We start from the raw sequence: 21,164 nt of genomic DNA, 5'->3' as shown, positions 1-21,164 counted from the left end.
AAACATGCGGAAATGGCTCCCTCTGTTGGCTCTAGTCTTTAGCCTTTGGCCAAACATTCCTCTTATGATGCAAATATCATCAATTTGCATCATAGGAGGAGTTTTTCCAGAAATAAAATGCATAAATCTCTTGTCTCAGGGGGATATGAGGGGGGAAAGCACAATAATTTGAATATACTCCAGGGTTTCTACTGATACAAAGCCACATGCTAATCGCTGAAATAACCCTTTAAGATTATTACAAATCACACTGTCCAACATGGATCTAATAAACTTTGTTTTCTCGTGGGAAAATATGAATGCTTGCAAACAATAGTGGAGGTGCTTCAGCAACCCGGAGAGTACATTTATTTTTTATTTACTGGCTAAAAATAATAATTAAAAAACAATATTTTACCTCAAGTTCTCTTTGCAAGATTCCACTGTCCTCTTTGTGCAATCTAGGAACGTATCAGGTAGTCCCACCTATTCACCATTGTTAAAGACGACAAGTACTAATTCGACAAGAAGCAATGTGTAGTCTGTTTTTGTCCGCAGAATTTAGGAGCCAAAATTGCATAATCTGATACAGTGACTATAGAAACAGACAAAAATTAGTTTTAGCGGCATGTCACGTTGATCAATACACCATTTCATGTTGCATTTTTATTGGCTATTCAGTAGACGTAGGCTGTAGCAGCAAACACACTGTGAAATGATCATGCTAAATTTCTGACACTGTCAGATAATTAACACAGATTATGTTTTGTTGTAGGATCATAACAACAGCCATCTTTGACATTTTCTCACTGAACAATATGACCACCATTTAAGAGCCACGACCACAGTAAGCACCATGATTGATCATCTTTCATCCAGGACAGCCCAAAATCATGCAATGTGTACTGGGTAGTGTTGTCACGATACCAAAATTATGACTTCGATACGATACCAGACTATAATATCGATATATCGATACTAAATCAATACCACAGTAAAAAAAAAAGAAAAAAAAAAAGATAAGATGCTTAATATGACAACAGAACTTGTTATTATTCATTGTTATTTTTTACTAAAAATTCATGTGGCCAGCATGTTCCTTAGGGTTGGGCATCGTTTTGATTTGAACAATTATTGATCAATTGATCAATTACTATTAAAATTATCTCACAAATTTTTGCTATCTCAATGTATTTTTTACAATGGGATAAATAATTGTGTTGCAATAGCTTACACACAGCACAAGAAAGCTTGATTTCGAATGGTAAATTGAATTTAAAAAGACGAGTAAACGGTTATAAAATAAGAACAAATAAACGGATTACAAACAATAGCACAAATAAATGCAATAGAATAGAAGATACAAATTAAATAAACTGCTTTATTTTTTCAGGTAGGTCTAACATTCAGATAAGAAACTGAATAAAAAAATGCATAGTAATTACATTTAAAACAACATTGGATAATGTTCTTTGTAAAAAATTCAATAGCGTACAGATGAAACTATTAAAGTTACACAAGTTGATCAGTCAAGAGCAGTGCGATCGTTTGTCTTTTTGTAGTTTGAATAACAAATGACTGCTGTCCCTTTAAGACTAACGGATGCATGGATCCTGAACACTGTTCCTGTTACTCGTTCTTCCTGAACTGTTTGCGACTGTGTTTACGTTTATACTCTTCCATATGTGCACTGATAATTCTTTGAGTGTATTTGACCAATAATAAGCTGGAAAAAGAAGCAAATGTTTGCACTTGTATCATGTCAGAGGCGGCTTTATTACGGTAGGCTATGTGTGTGCGCTTCAGATGTGAGCACGAAATCTGCGGGGATTAGAATTAATTTATGTTCAATCCCGCGCAAAATTCAGACTGATCACTCACTAACACTAACACACTGTCATGAGGAAAAGGTCCAGCAGAACGCGCGTTCGCCGTGCTCAAAGGTTAACCGGTCTGAGTGAGAATATGCCGGTGTGTGTCAACTCGCTTTCGGTCAAAGAGGAGAGCGCATCTGATATCGATACTGTAAAAACTGAGAATCGTATCGTTTCAGATATTCCAGTATCGATACATATCGAAATATCGATATTTTTGACAACACTAGTACTGGGCATAATGACGGTTTGAGACTGTTTGCACTATTGTGGCATGTTCCACTTGCCGTAGTGTGTCCTGGTGATTTGTAAACGGCAATGGGCGTTGGGACGCAACAACTGATCGTTTTATCTTGTATTGTGTTATAGAGGATGACAACTGATGCAGTGTATGCAACAATTCACAACAGACAGACTAACATGTTTAATTTTTTAGTCCTCTACGCCGGGATCCGCAACATCTGTGATGTTGACCAATAAAAGCACAGAAGCTCTACAGCTTTCAAACTCAATAAACGAAAGACAGACAATGGTATTGGTGCTGCTAGGTAGAATTATGCAATAGAGGAACGTTTGTGGAGCTATGGTAACAACACTCCTGCCTTTATAATGTTTCCTCGAGGGAGTACCTCGACCGAACGGAAAAAAAGTATGCTGGCGAACGATCAGCAACACAATGAGTACTGGAATTAGCATTATGCTAGTACAGCCACTGTTCGCTTATGCTCGTTTTAGAAGTCAGTCGCTAGTTGTGGCTTCTCAATGACAATACAGGACACAAACGAGTGTAGGAGTCAAAATCACATACCGGTAATCTGACACAGTGACTATTGTAACAGACAATAATATTGTGTAGTCTGAACCCGGCATAACAGTTCTGCATCGCATTTTAGAAGTGAGAATTTTAGAACACCACAGTAAAAACAAAAAATTGTGAGTTGTGAAAGCAAGTAAAGTCTGTATTGAAGGTGACGCAACAAAAAATAATGCCAAGCAATGTCTTTTTTACCAAATTGTCAAAGTGTAACGAATGGAAAAAACATACACTCGATATAGTCTGATTTATGAACCGGTGCCCAATGAATCACAATCAGCATGGCCATTTTAGTCTAATTCACAAACAAATGACACTTGAGTTCTTTTAAGTGAGTTAAAAACAAAGTGTGACGAATGCAGTCTGATTCGTGAAATAATTACTCTTATGAGCTGGTTCTTTCAATAAAAACAAATTAGTTACTGGTTTGAATCAACATCAGGCATCAACACTTATCTTCGTTTTCTATTCCAGATTTTCGTTTTACCCACCTAAGCACTGAAGTAAAGGCAAATAAGATTGTGATCATGAATGTGATTGAAAGGTTAGCTGCAGCATTGTCACAGTTATATATGCACCACAATGTGCAAATGCATCATGACAAAGCAGTATCATTGATGAATGCTGACTGACTGTCCATTTAACAACATATTGTTAAAGACAAGGTTTTTTTTTAAAACTTTATCTACATACATTTCCCTATCTCTGAGTCTGGGAATTTAATGAGCTACTGGTCAAGTATTTTGCATGCTTTTAATTAGCTGTCTGGATCACAAGGCTTCGTGGCCAATGAGTGCATGAAAGCAAGCATTGTAACAGTCAGCACGTGGGATCCTGATCTTGTGATCATGAGGAGCAGAGCTTTACATGATCCCCTTTTCAACCTGATTGGAATGTTTTAGGCACATGTCAATGTGAAACAAGCCATTTTAAGGTTTTTTTTTGTTTTGTTTTGTTTTTGTGGACATCTGTAAGTGCATTACTTGTTAAAAAATATATATGTGCAAAACACATTTAGTTTCTTGTCTTGTTTATAATGTGACTGAGATTTTCTAGACTCTTTAAATAACAAACTGTCAAACCCATTAATTACTTTTACAAATCTTTTAATTTTGCATATTGATACTACAGTATTATATTAAGCATTTTAGAATACATTTCATTATATTATCTGTTTTTGTTGTAAATGATATCTTACTGTACAGTATTGTATTGTTATTTGCCATTTTGTGTATTAATGCCTCAATTTCCTACAGCGGATTAATAAAGTGCTACGGCTAAATATCACATCATGCATGTCACATTTTGTAGAGTTCAGCACCTCCCACAAGGTCAGTGTGCTATATTTTATTGGTTTTCATTGGTCCAGAATGTAATTTATGGTTCTTCAATCATCCAAAGATATCAGCTGGTCTGGTTAGGGCGTGTATCATTTTAGAGCCAGTAAACATGGCTCATCCACCAATAAATCAATCAACACTTTGAGAGGAGGAGAAAAACAGTCAAATAGAGCTGTCTAGTTATTCATCAGGACCCTTTATGTGCCTGAGTGGTGTTGCTGCAGTTGGCTTATAAGAAGCTTACAATAAAGTAAAATAATCTACAGCTCATCAGTGATGCTCTAACATCAATTAAAACCGAGTAGAAAAAAAAAGAGAATTATCTTATCATGAATTACCCATTTTTTTATGAATCATCCGATCCAGTTCAGTCTGAATCATTGATGAATTTAAACTAATCTAAGAGTCAGTGACTGATCCATGAGTCAGTGAATATAGACTTATATGTTGATATTTTCTATTAACAAAGCTTCAAATGACCTTGTAAAACTTGCAAAGGTCATATGGACCCCTTTTATGTTTGTTTTATAGTGCATTTGCATTCATCTTGTGTTTATTTATTGTAATTAACTGCATGGGCAAGAGTCTTTGACGGTCTGGATGGTATGAGGAAGTCTTCTTGATAACTTAACATATATCCCTTTTCTCTCTTTTTCCTGGTCTATTACATGCCTGCCGAGCTTTGCCTCTCACTCTCCCCTCCCCCTCCAATCCCTCGCTTTTAATCTCTCTGACCTTGTGTTCACTATGCGGGGAAAGAGAGATCACGAGACAGAGAAAGAGAAAGAGAGAGAGACTGAGTCATAAGACTACAGATGAAGACCACCTATACATCTGTAGTGCGCTCCCACACAATCTGAAAACTCACACAGTATTCAGAAATCATGCATCCATGCAGCAACACTGACCGAAGACACAAGATTAGGATATTTTTAAAGGAATAGGTCTACTGTGTTGTAAACAGGAACATTTATTTTATACTGCACTGGTAAATGGGAATCTGACATATATTCTTAAATCCCCTGAAACTGACATATATTCTAAATCAAACTTCAAGCTGTCCATTTAATTTAACTCATTCAAAACTCAATCACTCTAAATGCACTGTAAATCAGAATTGGTGAAACCTTTACTTGCCTTTTACTTGAAATATTTGAGTTTAACTTAACATTATCATGTAATATCAACTTAAATATTTTAGTAGTGGAAGCTTGGATAGCTTTAGCGAATTTTGTAAATGCTAACTTGCTAATTGGTAACACAATGCTTTGATAGCATTAGCATAGCATAGCTGAATGAATACAGCAATATACATTTATATATTCTCAAACCATGCTCTACTCATCACCATGATGGAAACCACCTAAAAAACAACATAACAGAAACTCAATTAGCAGAGCAAAACATGAAACACTACTAAATCTCCCACTTAAAATTAATCTTGCAAAAACAACATATTATAACACTTAATACTGCATACTAGTAGGGCTGGGCGATATGGCCAAAATTTCATATCCCGATATAGCTCATTTGATATCCCGATAACGATATACATAACGATATAGCAATTTTTCTGTTAATTCAGTTTATGAATAGTCTATATAAAATTGCAATGTGGAAATGCAGTTTGAAATGATATACAAAACAAATAAAGGTAGTATGGACTACATTTGTATTTTATTTAGAACCTTTTTTTCAAGCAAGACTGTTAGTAAAGTTAACACCTGCCTAGGGATGTTAACCGATGACCGTTTGACCGATGGTTGACTGTATCAACGTTAACCGATCAAAGTTGTCGGTTAAAAAAAAAAAGTGATCTCTAAATTAGGCTATTATACAGTGGACTAAACGCTACTACAGTTAGCCATCTCATTCCAAAGTCTATTTGTGTGAATTGAACATATCCCTTGCACTCAATATTTCATAACTTGCCTGTTTGTACTTAATAAACCAATAAAAAACATTTGGCGCGAGGTCACAGCGTTTGGGTTTGCGCGCTCACAAGGTTTGCAAAAAGTACACAGGCTAAAACACTCGAGGTCCTCGGCGCCACGTTTGCGGGACTCGTGTTTAGCGCTGTGGGGGATTTAAAAAAAGTGAAGTGAGTGGAAGGGAGGCGGCAGCGCTAGGACAGTGTGTGTGTGTGTGTGTGTGTGTGAGAGCGAGAGAGAGAGAGAGAGAGAGAGAGAGAGAGAGGGAGTGCGGCTCACGGCTGTTATTTCAAATAGCATATTTTAAACTAATCGGTTAACCGGTTTCAACCGGCTAATGAGGCTCGGTGGTCGGTCAAGAAAATTTTTAGTTTTCGCCATGCCATTAAAATATTTCAATATATGGTGTGCCACGCGTAAAAGCCTGTTGCAGCGTCTGTGTCTGAAGTTTGTTTTAAGCGCTTATGCCACCACTCTGGCATAATTAATCTGAGAATTACCCTGGTCTGAACCGCGTCTACTACCGTCTTCCTCCATGTGTGTTTGTATTGCAGCGTGCATGGGCATGCCGTGGCGTGAGGTGCATCTTGACGTAAAATTCTGCCGTAAACGCCTTATAGTGGTGTAAGCGATAGAGCCTTATATAAAATGATAGACATTTTCTATCGTCCAGACGATATATTTCGTCATATCGCCCAGCCCAACATACTAGAATACTAGGAGATAGAAATCCCAGCACAGTTTCAGTTATATTGAAGTTTGTCTAAATTAAAAGAGACAAGTTCAGTAGACGCAAAACAATGAAACAATTCAGATTACTTAAATTGTGTCAGTTATGTGAACCTCCAAAAAGAAAGAAAGACCTAATACAAACTAAATAAAAGTTCATTTGTTTGGACTAATTTGTTTAATTTAATTTGGCTATACTCAAACCAATTAATTATTTTGGCTTAACGTATATATATATATATATATTAAAGGTGCCATGAACTGGCTTTTTACATTTTTTTTATACTGTTGTCTGAGGTCAACTAATAATGTTCGTGTGGTTTTTACATTCAAAAACATCATAACTAATAAGTAATAGGCTATTTTCTACCTATTACTTTTTTTTGAGGCTCTCGCCAAATCGCTGGGTTTTGATGTGCGTGTCGCACCGGAGACTTGGAAGTAAACGCCAACGGCTAGGATTGGATAAGATTTGCATATTTAATGAGCTTCAGCTCCGCTGTCAGTTCAGTTCACATGAGAGAGGAGAGATCAAGGGAGAAGTGGCAACCGGAATGATTCTTTTGACCACAGGGCTCGTAAACGTCTTTATCAAACAAACAATGATTTATTTCTCATCCACCCACGATTGATTGGACTATTATTTTTATATTACACATAGCCCGCAAGATTGGACAATATAAGCTCGAACCACGCACACACACACACACCTTCGGCACGTGCCGCCCTTCAGATGTCAACTCGAGAGAGAGACTGAGAGAGAGAGAATAGCAGAACAAGAACGGAATATAATGAGATTGATCAGCCTGCTGGGCTTTGCAAGCCCTGGCCCATACGTGTCTGAGTCGAGCGTGCTAAAGGTATGTTTCTGTTAGACACGTACACATAAGCAAAACGATCTATAAAAATGCAATACTATTACATATAAAAACATGTTTTACTCACATAAGCATGCAGCACCATTCCTGTCGGATCCAAATCCAGCATCGACCGGAGATTTGTTTACAAATGATCCCGCAGTGAACTGAAGTGAACATGTCTTCCCTACGTGAGCTGGAACTTCATTAAAAATAAATGAAGTATCACACATTCCTAATATTATGATCCGAAGGAAGCTTATGCAGCGACTGTGTTCTTCCACAATATCTTGCTTGCTATCTTCTACAGGTTTATTGCTGCTGGCTTGTGATCCACCGAACAGCTCCATGAGTCGGTGTGCGAGGCTACCGAATTACACGTTCTGTAGAGGCGGTGTTTCGTCATGCAGTGACGTCAGTATAAAGCACAGGACCGTTTGCTAAGCCTGGTGTCTATAAAAGGTTTCTTTGACTAACAAGGAAGTTTTCAGCTCTGAAACTTAGATATTACCATGACCTTTTATATATCAAAAGCTCAAGGGAAAGTTGATTTCTCAATTCATCACCCCTTTAAAATGCTTAAAAATAAATGTTTTCTATAGAAATGTTGATGGCTTGAAGAAAATAGATATCTTTATTTGCTGTTTCAGGATTGGCAAAAAAACTCTGTAAAGTAGACAAATCTGCAAGATATCAAAGGCGGAGGTGGGTAGAAAGGTTGTATTGCACCCCTTTGCGCTCACTGTTGCTCAGCAGGTCCTGCAGATGGAGTGATTAACAAGTAATTTTTACGGAATCCTAAAATTTTTACACTGGTGGGCTCTTTCTTGGGTAGAGCGTCTCATTTGTCATATCCGACAACATGCTTTTACGCGGCAGTGGCAGCTGCACGCTGTGCCTGCTTGTGCTTTATGTCGGGTGGTCACCAGCTTTAAGGTAATAAGGAGTTGGGTTCATTTCTCTTTTTTAACGTATTAATCACACTGAATCTACTTTGCTTTTTTGTTTTTAAAACTTACTTGAATCCTATACAAGGGTGCAAGGCAATATAAATGTGGATTAGATATGAGAGTTAACAGTGATCCATTGCCAGAATATCACAACCAGACAGGAAACAATTCTGCCAGGAAATAAATGAATCACAAAATATGATAATAATGTTAGAGAGATAAAGAGGCTCTGCAAACTATATTTTCTCCCTTGACGTAGTAGGACATATGGAGAGAAATGGAGAGTGTGTTACCCTGCAGCAGTATCCAGCTGTGCCATTAGCCCCATAACAGACAACAGTAAAATGACTGTGCTATATTTAAAGCATCACATGCACATTCATTGTAAAGGACTGAACAGACAGGGTTTTGATATATATATATATATATATATATATATATATATATATATATATATATATATATATATACATACAGTCCAGGCCAAAAGATTGGACACATTTCTATTTGTAATGTTTTTGAAACTTTAAATTATCATTTATTTCTGTGATGCAAAGCTGAATTTTCAGTATCATTCCTCCATTCCAGCTTTGCATCACAGAAATAAATGATCATTTAAAGTATAATAAATTGAAAACCAAATATTTTAAATTGTAAAAATATATCACAATATTAAAAAAAAAAATCTGTATTTTTGATCAAATAAATGCAGGCTTGATGAGCAGAAGAAATTTCTCTAAAAAACATTACAAATAGTAATGTGTCTGAACTTTTGGCTTGTACTGTATATTACACACACAATCACCTAAAGGATTATTAGGAACACCATACTAATACTGTGTTTGACCCCCTTTCGCCTTCAGAACTGCCTTAAATTTACGTTGCATTAATTCAACAAGGTGCTGAAAGCATTCTTTAGAAATGTTGTCCCATATTGATAGGATAGTATCTTGCAGTTGATGGAGATTTGTGGGATCCACATCCAGGGCACGAAGCTCCCATTCCACCACATCCCAAAGATGCTCTATTGGGTTGAGATCTGGTGACTGTGGGGGCCATTTTAGTACAGTGAACTCATTGTCATGTTCAAGAAACTATTTTGAAATGATTTGAGCTTTGTGACATGGTGCATTATCCTGCTGGAAGTAGCTATCAGAGGATGGGTACATGGTGGTCATAAAGGGATGGACATGTTTAGAAACAATGCTCAGGTAGGCCGTGGCATTTAAACAATGCCCAATGCCAAAATGCCTAAAGTGTGCCAAGAAAACATCCCCCACACCATTACACCACTACCAGCAGCCTGCACAGTGGTAACAAGGCATAATGGATACATGTTCTCATTCTGTTTACGGCAAATTCTGACTCTACCATTTGAATGTCTCAACAGAAATCGAAACTCATCAGACCAGGCAACATTTTTCCAGTCTTCAACTGTCCAATTTTAGTGAGCTCGAGCAAATTGTAGCCTCTTTTTCCTATTTGTAGTGGAGATGGGGCGGCAGTGGCTCAGTGGTTCATGTAGGTAGTCTACAAACCAGAAGGTTGGTGGTTCAATCCCCGGTTCCACTTGACCAAGTGTTGAAGTGTCCATGAGCAAGGCACCTAACCCCAGCTGCTCCTGATGAGCTGGATGGCGTCTTACATGGCTGACATCGCCGTCGGTGTATGAATGGGTGAATGTGAGGCAAAAATGTAAAGCGCTTTGTAGGGCTGGGCGATATGACGAAATATATCGTCTGGACGATAGAAAATGTCTATCGTTTTATATAAGGCTCTAGTGTTGTCAAAAATATCGATATTTCGATATATATCGATAATGGAATATCTGAAACGATACGATTCTCAGTTTTTACAGTATCGATACCAGCTGCGCTCTCCTCTTCGACCGAAAGCGAGTTGACACACACACCGGCATATTCTCACTCAGCCCGGTTAACCTCTGAGCACGGCGAACGCGCGTTCTGCTGGACTTTTTCCTCATGACAGTGTGTTAGTGTTAGTGAGTGATCGGTCTGAATTTCGCGCGGGATTGCACATAAATTAATTCTACTAATCCCCGCAGATTTCGTGCTCCACATCTGAAGCGCACACACACATAGCCTACCCTAATAAAGCCGCCTCTGACATGATACAAGTGCAAACATTTGCTTCCTTTTCCAGCTTATTATTGGTCAAATACACTCAAAGAATTATCAGTGCACATCTGGAAGAGTATTAACGTAAACACAGTCGCAAACAGTTCAGGAAGAACGAGTAACAGGAACAGTGTTTAGGATCCATGCGTCTGTTAGTCTTAAAGGGACCGCAGTCATTTGCTATTCAAACTACAAAAAGACAAACGATCGCACTGCTCTTGACTGATCAACTTGTGTAACTTTAATAGTTTCATCTGTACGCTATTGAATTTTTTACAAAGAACATTATCCAATGTTGTTTTAAATGTAATTACTATGCATTTTTTTAATTCAGTTTCTTATCTGAATGTTAGACTTACCTGAAAAATAAAGCAGTCTGTTTAATTTGTATCTTCTATTCTATTGCATTTATTTGTGCTATTGTTTGTAATCTGTTTATTTGTTCTTATTTTATTACTGTTTACTTGTCTTTTTAAATTCAATTTACCATTAGAAATCAAGCTTTCTTGTGCTGTGTGTAAGCTATTGCAACACAATTACCCCATTGTAAAAAATACATTGAGATAGCAAAAATTTGTGAGAGAATTTTAATAGTAAGTGATCAATTGATCTATAATTGTTCAAATGAAAACGATGCCCAACCCTAAGGAACATGCTGGCCACATGAATTTTTAGTAGAAAATAACAATGAATAATAACAAGTTCTGTTGTCATATTAAGCATCTTATCTTATTTATTTATGTATTTATTTATTTTACTGTGGTATCGATTTAGTATCGATATATCGATATTTTAGTCTGATATCGTATCGAAGTCATAATTTTGGTATCGTGACAACACTATAACGCTCTATCGCTTACGCCACGATAAGGCGTTTATGGCAGAATTTTACGTCAAGATGCACCTCACGCCACGGCATGCCCATGCACGCTGCAATACAAACACACATGGAGGAAGACGGTAGTAGACGCGGTTCAGAGCGGGGTAATTCTCAGAGTAATGATGCCAGAATAGTGGGGGCATAAGCGCTCAAAACACACTTCAGACACAGACGCTGCAGCGGGCTTTTACGCGTGGCACACCATAAAGCCATATATTGAAATATTTTAATGGCAGGTGTAGGGATGGCAAAAACTAAACATTTTCTTGACCGACCACCGGGCCTCATTAGCCGGTTGAAACCGGTTAACCGATTAGTTTAAAATATGCTGCGCTATTTGAAATAACAGCCGCGAGCCGCGCTCCCTCTGTCTCTCTCTCGCTCTCTCTCTCTCACACACACACGCTGCCGCCTCCCTTCCACTCATGTCACTTTTTTTAAATCCCCCACAGCGCGAAACACGAGTCCCGCAAACGCGCCGCAGAGGAGCTTGTTTGTAATCAGAGGACAATGGCTCCTTAGTTTCGAAATGGTTTGGTTAAGGTGATGGCGTTGAAAATAAAGGCATTTGTCCAGCGTAAGAAGCTCATTTGAAACATTGCCGCGGCTCATTTAAGAAAATGACAGCTCTGACGCCGCTTTAGTTCGAGGTAGTGCTAACTATAATAAAGAAAGACGATCAACACCTTATGTGTTACCACTGAAATGAAGATGTTATATTTCCAAATGTAAGCCCATCTTATGCTGAATGCACGCTTCATACTGTCGTCTGCCCTGGCTCTAACCTCGAGTGTTTACTTTTGGCAAACCTTGTGAGCGTGCAAACCCAAACACTGTGACCTCGCGGCAAATGTTTTTATTGGTTTATTAAGTACAAACAGGCGAGTTATGAAGAATTGAGTGCGAGGGATATGTTCAATCACACAAAAAGATTTTGGAATGAGACGGCTAACTGTAGTAGCGTTTAGTCCTCTGTCTATAATAGCCTAATTTAGAGATCACTTTTTTTATTTATTTTAACCGACGACTTTGATCGGTTAAGGTTGATACGTTCAACCATCGGTCAAACGGTCGTCGGTTAACATCCCTAGGCAGGTGTTAACTTTACCAACAGTCTTGCTTGAAAAAAAGGTTCTAAATAAAATAAAAATGTAGTCCATACTACCTTTATTTGTTTTGTATATCATTTCAAACTGCATTTCCACATTGCAATTTTGTATAGACTATTCATAAACTGAATTAACAGAAAAATTGCTATATCGTTATGTATATCGTTATCGGGATATCAAATGAGCTATATCGGGATATGAAATTTTGGCCATATCGCCCAGCCCTAGCGCTTTGGATAAAAGCGCTATATAAATGCAGTCCATTTAGATGAGTGGTACCCGGTGGGGTCTTCTGCTGTTGTAGCCTCAAGGCTGTGCGTGTCTGCTTCACAAATGCTTTGCTGCATGCCTCGGTTGTAATGAGTGGTTATTTCAGTCAAAGTTGCTCTTCTATCAGCTTGAATCAATCGGCCCATTCTCCTCTGACCTCTAGCATCAACAAGGCATTTTTCGCCCACAGGACTGCCAAATACTGGATGTTTCCCTTTTCACACCATTCTTTGTAAACCCTAGAAATGGTTATGCGTGAAAATCCCAGTAACTGAGCAGTTGCTAATGCTCAGACCGGCCCATCTAGCACCAACAACCATGCCATGCTCAAATTTGCTTAAATCACCTTTTTTTCCCATTCTGACATTCAGTTTGGAGTTCAGGAGATTGTCTTGACCAGGACCACACCCCTAAATGCATTGAAGCAACTGCCATGTGATTGTTTGATTAGATAATTCCATTAATGACAAATCGAACAGGTGTTCCTAATAATCCTTGAGGTGAGTGTATACGATAAGCTGGTTGAATACAGCCTGGCAGCTTAGGGAAAATAAATGAATGAACTGATGGCGATTCTTGCCTAGAGGTTTTTCAACACCCATGTTTTGAAACTGTGAAATATTTGTCAGTGGAGTTTTCTGTGTAAAAGAGTCTGCTTACAAAAGTCAAAGATCCAAAAGATCATACATTTTAAAGCAAGACCCTGTTTGCAAGCAAGCAATGAGGAAAGACTCTAAGCCTATCCATCATAGCATCTACCAGATCTGAATCATGACTAATAGCGAATTCACACTGCACGATTTTAGCCAACAGGTTTTGCGAAATCCCAGACAAATGCCCAAAATCATAGGCAAATCGGTGCTCATTCACACTAGTGACAATCACAAAGGGTGAATTATCAAAGATGCGATCTGAGAAAGTCGTTCTCAAAGTTTAAAATCCTGCTGTTTGAAATGTGTTCTGACGAAAAATTACATATTTAATGACCTACAGCCAATGAGAAAGCATGATACAGGGCAGTGGAAGGTTCAGGGACGAGTTATAGACCAGAATATCAAATGCAACTAAATATTTGCTTGACCAGCCACAACAGCACATCGGGAAATTATTTATTTATCATCGCAGTCACACAACCACGTCTCTCCATTTCCTCCAAAAATTTTTTTGTTTCTTTTCGTGTTCTTTCCTTGTCACTTCTCGCGCGTTTGGTTGTGTAACTTAGTTTGCGAACTGGAGATAGTGTCATAGTGTGCGATTCTTCCTTTTGTGAATTCATGCAGTGTGAAACCCCGTTGCCAATCCAGCGTACAGTGTGAACACAGCAGCGACTGAATGCTACCAGATAGTCATGTAGAGTGAAAAAAACTGTAATCTGATGAGTTTGAAAATTGTGCTGTGTGAACTTGGCATAAGGCCTTATCCAAACTAATACTGTAAAAACGCATCTTATCTTCTCCAAAATGGATACATTAGGAAACGCTGTTTTCGCATTGTGGTGTGGACTAAAAATTTGAAAATGATGACGCATGTTTAGTCATGTGATGCATATTATACTGATAGATTTTCATGTATATACCGCTATTGTACTTGTTATGCTATTCACTTTCACACAGTTGCTAAAAAATATGTTACTTTGTACCCTGTTCATATCACAGTCCTGCAAAGGCATGCATTTGCTGTCCTGTGGCAAAACATGAGAGCAATTGCAATTTAGACCGAACCAGAACCAGACGCATCAGTGAATGGTGAGATATTTTGCGAAAGAAAATGATCTTACCAGAAAAATTGTGTGCTAACTTTATTCCGTCTTGTTCGGGAATTATTTCAGTGAGCTTTTATGAGTGTTTACGCGTGCACAGTAAGGAGAATTTAACGTTTTCCGACGTTTCAGTGCGAAAGAGAAACTTTTGGAAAACAATTGAAAACGTTAGTGTGGACAGAGAGCGTGTATCCGGATTAATGTAGATGTAGCCTGAGGGTATGTTTAGATGTTTTTCGGATGTTCATTTACATGGCAGCAGTGTTTTGGGAGCTTGAAAACGCAACCTTTTTTTAAAAAAATGCAAGGTTTGGAAAACAATACCTTTACCATCTCCATGTAAACAACAAAAATGCATATTACATGGTCACATATGTGTATTACTTCCTGACATGCATAATACAGCCTTTTTTGTCATTTTTGCAAATTTGTGTGAACAGAGATAATTTTTGACAATGCTGACGTCTGATTTTAGTACAACATATCCAAAGAGTTCAATGCATGCTAATGTTGCAGTCCACAGAATAAGTGAAAAAGGAAAGAGATCCTGTTATCGGACATAGGATAAATGAAAGGTTTCAAATAAATATTCTAGAGGCAATCCCATTAATGCCTTTACTGTTTATCAATTTTCATTTCCCTCATAGTGAGCCCATTGGTATCCAGCCCGAGGTCTTAGACTGTTGTCATGCCAACGCAGCAGCATTCACTCAGCCAATCAGTGTATGAATCAGACGAACACACCTCCAGTCCATCCTGAAGGTTCCATACACTGCACACACACATCCACTAACATGCAGACAAATCGACAGTTGTTTGCCACTTATAAGTGAAGGGTGTCATTTCTGTGCATACATTGCTTACAAGTTGCCCGAACACTGTTTCTATCAATTAATGGGAAAAATAGGAAATCCCTCCTTAAACTGACAGAACTGTCTGAACTCGAGATACTTAAAAAGAGCTTATTCAGCTTTTAGAACATTTAGGATACATTAAAAGCACCTAAATAGTTACACTGATCAATGATATATCGCACAGGTGAAGTCAATACATTCATTTTGTCTAGTCATTCATTATTGCTGCAAATGTGAGATTTAGAGATTTATTTATATTTTAAATATTATTTATATTTTATGGAGCCCCTAAATGCACATGGTGATTAAAAACAAAATGAGATGGGAAGAAAGATTATTTGTCAAAAAATGTTTTTACGTTTACTTTTTTTTTACGTTTTTTTACGTTTTTTACTAAAATATTAAAAATAAAATAGGACTAAAATAATAATTTGTATGTAAGATTCAGATAATTATTTTCATTTGCATTAGAAATAAATGAAAATAGATTTTTTTTTAAATAAATGAGCAATTAAACCCTGAGTCAGTGGTCATTTATATTACAAACTCATTATAAAGGCAAATGTATCGATTCTCAGGGAAATCGTTTCAATTCTTGAATGATATTGCATTGTTGTGGCTTAATCACCACTTCAGACACCTGCCCACCCCTCCCCCCTCTTATAATCTCCTACCACCCCCTCACCATGTGTCTCTCCACAAAACGTTTTTATCAGCAAACAGTGCACAGCATACATGCTCATTCATGCACAGGCCATAGCTTTAAACAAATCTGGAGCCAATTGATTGAGTCCAGATATGACTAAGGAAATAAAGGAAATTGTTTAGTTAGTTAACAGGCAGAAATCTCTCCTATAAAGGTAAGAGGGAAGTAGATGTTTTCAGGTAAAGTAATCCACTATTCATTTATGAATATAATAATATTAGTCCTGAATAAACATTCTCTTTTTACAAATAATTTCATATACCTTTAATAGCTGTACTTGTTCTGTAGCTCAATGTAATTGAGTAATTCAACCTAAAAACTTTAATGGTAATTTACTCACCTTCAAGTTGTTCTAAACCTGTATGAGTTTCTGTCTTCTGCTGAATACAAAGGAAGATATTTTAAAGAATGTCGGCAACCAACCAAACCAAATTGATGGTAGCCATTGACTCATTTCAATAAATGGAATCCAGAATAAAGATATTCATACAAGTTTTAAACAACTTGAGGGTGAGTAAATGATGACAGAATTTTAATTTTTTGGTGAACTATCCCTTTAATTATAAGATGAATGGTCCATACACTATACAGTGTTGCAAAAATGGTAATTTACAGCAATATTTATGCTGAATATCACGATTGAACAATCAGAATCAAGTATCCCGGAGAGCTGTGTAATTAAACAAAATAATCTGAAGAAATGAAATTGAAGAAATGATTTGCGAGAGCGCAGATTAGCGCGAGAGATGTGCATTTAGGCGGCAAAGCTTTACGAGACGTTAACGCATCATCACATGACACTCGGGCTCGCGCTTAAATTATGCAATTAGCAGAATGACTCTCACCCAAGACACTATTCGAAGAATAGTCTGCGGTTGCTGAAAGAACGTAATTGGATCGAAGGTGCCGCCAGCCTTGCCAGCCCCGTATGCCTGCTCCATCCTCAGAGGTTCGTGATTTCTCCGTGTCTGAAGTTTTTTTTTCTAACGAGAGATAATTGACCTTGATGTCGAATCAATTTATCCCTCCGCTACACCTTGACTCTTCGTGCTTCACCCTCGTGTCTCGTCCGGTCTCGATCTTGGCTGCACGTTTGTGTAGGTTTTCTTGCAAAACGATGTCCCTTTCACTCCGTATCTCTCTCATTTCAAGGGTGGAGAGAGGAGACTGAGTAAACACGCATCCGGGGGAACACGAGAGCGCGCATTATGCTGTCAAGCTTGATGCGCACTCTCGAGGATACTTAGGCGCGCCGCTGACCACGTGCCCGCTAGACTCTCAGTAGTTACTCTCTGCTTATGTGACAGAAGTGTGCTGTCGAATCAAACGTTTATTACTTTGAAAAAAACGTAAAATGTGTAAACATAAATATTCCCAATAGTATGGAAACCCATCTAAGACTGTTATATGGAATTTTAAGATTATAAATCCTTGTAAAACTGTGCCACCTAGTGATCGCCCATAGCCCACACCCAGAGGACAAATGCTTAGTCACATGTAGACACAATATTAAATAAAATATTTATTTAGTTTATGTTAAGTAAAAACAAAAATAAGGATAGGGATGCGACGTAAACTGTACCGTTGCCAAAATGCTTTTATGTGAAAAACTCAACTTTTTAAAGTGATGGACAGATCCAAATTATAAGATTATAATGTTGTTCAAAATGTATTTTGCAACATTTACCAATACTGTAATAAACTATTCAGCATAACTTCTGTAATGATATAGGATTATCACAAAAAAAAAAAAAATTCTATATACACTTTCCAGGAAGTTTAGGGCACTTGTGAAAATTCAGCAGTTTGTTTAAGAAGGACTGGCGAGAGACTTCTGTCGGTACATGGCAGGTTCTTCGTAATAACGCATCCAATGGTTATGGGCTAATGCTTCACATGTTATGAGGGCAAGGCTTAAAGTCAGTAATACAATAAAATGTCAACTGAAAGAAAATAACAGTTACAGTGTGATATGAATAATTTGGCCGGTAACCAGAGGCCGAAGTTGATTAGTATAATCAGACAAAAATAAAAATGCATAGAACAAAAGTGAGGGTGTAAATTTACTAAGGTGTTATTTACAAATAAGTGGTTCACAGCGTTTAATAAGAGCGCTTAAGCAATACTTGTTTTAAAAATAAATGTGTGTAAATTCATCCATGCACACCCATTTGAAGCACAATCTGTATCTTCAGTCACACACAAAAACTCCATAAAATGTTTAAATGTTTTCTTCCACAGTTAACAGTTGCAATGGTTTGGATTTATGGCAGAAATCCTGATGCAATGCAGCAAAGATTAGTCCGAAAACCTATTTTCACAGGTGTCCAAGGTAAGTCCCTTAAAAGACAATTCCTATTGCTGCACTGAACCAACAGGAAGGCTTATTCAGAGTACAAAATGTGTTCTGTATACAAGCAGAACCTTTTATTCATATCTAAAAGCAGCATTCCTAGCCCAAACAGTCTCATTGAACTATTAAAATTGGCAACACTGGTAAGAACAAAGGGGGAACTTTTACTAACAGTACAAAATACAGTGTCATTATGTGTCAACCACTAGGATTCGATAAGTCACATTGAAATCAACACAAATTTATTCAGCAATTATTTCACCCCTGTCTATGAAAAGTACGATTTCCACATATGGTTCAGGTCTAAGAGTCATATAAACAAATATTTGCGTAAACAACTACAAAGTCACCTACACTGATAAAATCTCTCAATCCTTACAACAGACCTCTTTTTCATCAACATCAAATTCATATTAATTTTCATTTATATTCTTTTGAAAAAGAAAAAGCTCTTTAAGGCTTATGGATTGCTTCCCCAAAGTCAGTATTAAAATGGCTCATTGCAATTCTTACAAAAATGGGCATCACTTAAGGGAAACGAGAGAACATCTTGAGCGCAGATTCAAATTAACGTCTCCCTCTGGCCTCATGAACTGCTGCTGGAACTACATCAGATGTCTAAACCATCTGAAGGTCATCTAAAAGTGTGAGGACTTCAGATGCTTCCTGACAAGCGGCATTCAGTGCTAATTCTTGGTACCTAGTCTTGATGGTCGGAACAGATACCTCACTCAGGTAAGTGCCATGTCTCTTATTGTGCTTTTCATCCGACTTTTTTTTCCAGCTCTGCATCTTTACACCTCATCACTAATGAGCATCTATGCAAAAGAAGGGTTTAGCCAAGATGGTGCCATAACTGGACAATATGCGAGTTACTTGACATTGAAAACCATGAGGGGCCTCTCTTCACGCTTTTGCCAAGGGCTTTTCTTATTCTCGCCATCGTCGGCTTCATTGTCATCATCAGGACTTGTGACAGAATCTCTGTGGACCTCGCTGGCACTACTATGGGTGCTGTTGTCACGACTGCGGCCTTTACGAGGAAACGTCCCACCTCTGGACTCCGAGGTCTCGTCAAGCAGTGGAGCTGTGGAGTTCTCCTCAGGTGAGTACATAGCTGAATGGCCATCACTGCTTGAGTCTGGCATTTCAATAATAGGAAGCTTGGAATAAATCTTTCCATGAGCTTTTCTTTCACCTCCCTCCTTCAACCTGTGCTCCTCTTTTGCTTTTCGGTGAGAAGATTTCCCTGATCTTGCTGGGAGTGTTTCAGGGCGGTGGTCCTGGGCTAGATTGCTGGGGCCAACGGGTGCACGCAAGGCTTCATTGCTCAGCTCAATGTAGGAGTGTCTAACAAGAGAGTTTGAACGGCCATCAAGGGAAACAAACCAGGCACGAGGGTGTGGCTTTACCCCAAGCTCCAGAAGCTTCTTCTCCGTCATTGCTTGCAACTCTCCATTCATTTGTGCAATTGTGGAGTCATTGAAAAGGACAGGAATACGGACGGGGGCAGTGGATTGTTCCGGTCCCCAGTTCTCCTCTGAAGCTCCCTCTGCTTGCTGGCTAGACTCTTCCTCTTCCTTTTCTTGCCTGGCCTGCTGCTGCTGTTGCTTTTGATGTTGACTCTGTTGCCGTGGCAGTGTCATGCTAACCTGGATGCCCTCCATATCATGCTGCAGTTGTTGCTGCCTTTCCATTGCCTGCTCCACAGCTGACAGGTCAGAGGACAGATGCATGTAATGTGCAGGGATGACCAGTGTAGGCACCATGCTGTGGTACATGCTCTCCTTCATCTGCTCCATGGAGTGACAGAAGATCAGCTGGCCAGGCTGGGTGTTGACAGAACTTGGCCGAGTGAGATGATCCCCTGCCGATGCATAATACTCCGGAGGTTTACTGTCCCGGCTGTGATCCTGATAGTGACCAGCAAACGGTGGCAAAAGTGGAGGTGGAGATGGTGGGTCTGATGAATAGCCCTGGTTATCTTTAGCATTATGGCGATGGTATCTGCGCTCATCGGTGTCCTCAGCAGAGCTGTAACCTTTGCTATAGTCGTCCTGTAGGAGCAGGTCTCGAGTTCCTGTGTTTGAAGAGCGAGTGACCTTCAATGGGAAGCTCTCTCCTCGCTTTGTGTCAGCATTCATCCTGGAGTTGCGTTGTGTCTGGGTGGGGCCATGTCTGAAGAAGTCCTCTCGAGAGCTGTGGAGATCATGGCTGGAGGAAAGGTCAGATTTGATGCCATCATGGTCACCGGCTGAGGAGGCGGTCTCAACGTGTCCACCACTGATGAGATTGAGGTGTGAAGTGGATGTGCCCTGGTCTCTCTTTGAACTCTCCAGAGTGGACGAGAGGTGCATTTTCCGACGATGCTGACGAGGTTTCAGACATCGCCTCCTGGAAAAAATCATAATATCTGTTAGCTATTATCCCACCAAGCATATCGATCAAGAAACCATTTAATAAAAATGTTTGTTAACATAACTACAGTTTCACTAATGCCAAGTTCACACTGCACGATTTTCAAATTAGTGTTTTGCAAAGATAGTTCGAGGTAAATAAATAATTTGCTGCTGTTGCGGCTGGTCAAGCAAAGGTGGCTGTATCATCTGCGATGTAATTTT

The 21,164-nt window shown here is 38.6% G+C and overlaps 2 protein-coding genes across 4 annotated transcripts in view; both read right to left on the bottom strand.

The window, feature by feature from the left end:
- Positions 1–17,567, bottom strand: part of syngr1a (synaptogyrin 1a) — a 28,290-nt gene extending 10,723 nt beyond the window's left edge. For both annotated transcript variants that reach the window (XM_067412759.1, XM_067412769.1), the window contains exon 1: positions 17,036–17,567. In XM_067412759.1, coding sequence (XP_067268860.1) covers positions 17,036–17,131 — 96 coding nt within the window. In that variant the 5' untranslated portion in view covers positions 17,132–17,567. The remainder of the gene's footprint in view (positions 1–17,035) is intronic.
- Positions 17,568–18,240: 673 nt separating this feature from the next.
- fam171a2a (family with sequence similarity 171 member A2a) overlaps positions 18,241–21,164 on the bottom strand; it is a 44,227-nt gene continuing 41,303 nt past the window's right edge. For both annotated transcript variants that reach the window (XM_067412743.1, XM_067412750.1), the window contains exon 8: positions 18,241–20,937. In XM_067412743.1, coding sequence (XP_067268844.1) covers positions 19,416–20,937 — 1,522 coding nt within the window. In that variant the 3' untranslated portion in view covers positions 18,241–19,415. The remainder of the gene's footprint in view (positions 20,938–21,164) is intronic.

The sequence above is a fragment of the Pseudorasbora parva genome, chromosome 2, assembly GCF_024679245.1.
Source record: "Pseudorasbora parva isolate DD20220531a chromosome 2, ASM2467924v1, whole genome shotgun sequence".
Taxonomy (NCBI): Eukaryota; Metazoa; Chordata; class Actinopteri; order Cypriniformes; family Gobionidae; genus Pseudorasbora; species Pseudorasbora parva.
Note: the sequence above shows the minus strand (reverse complement) of the source record. Positions and strands in the feature narration are given on the sequence as shown.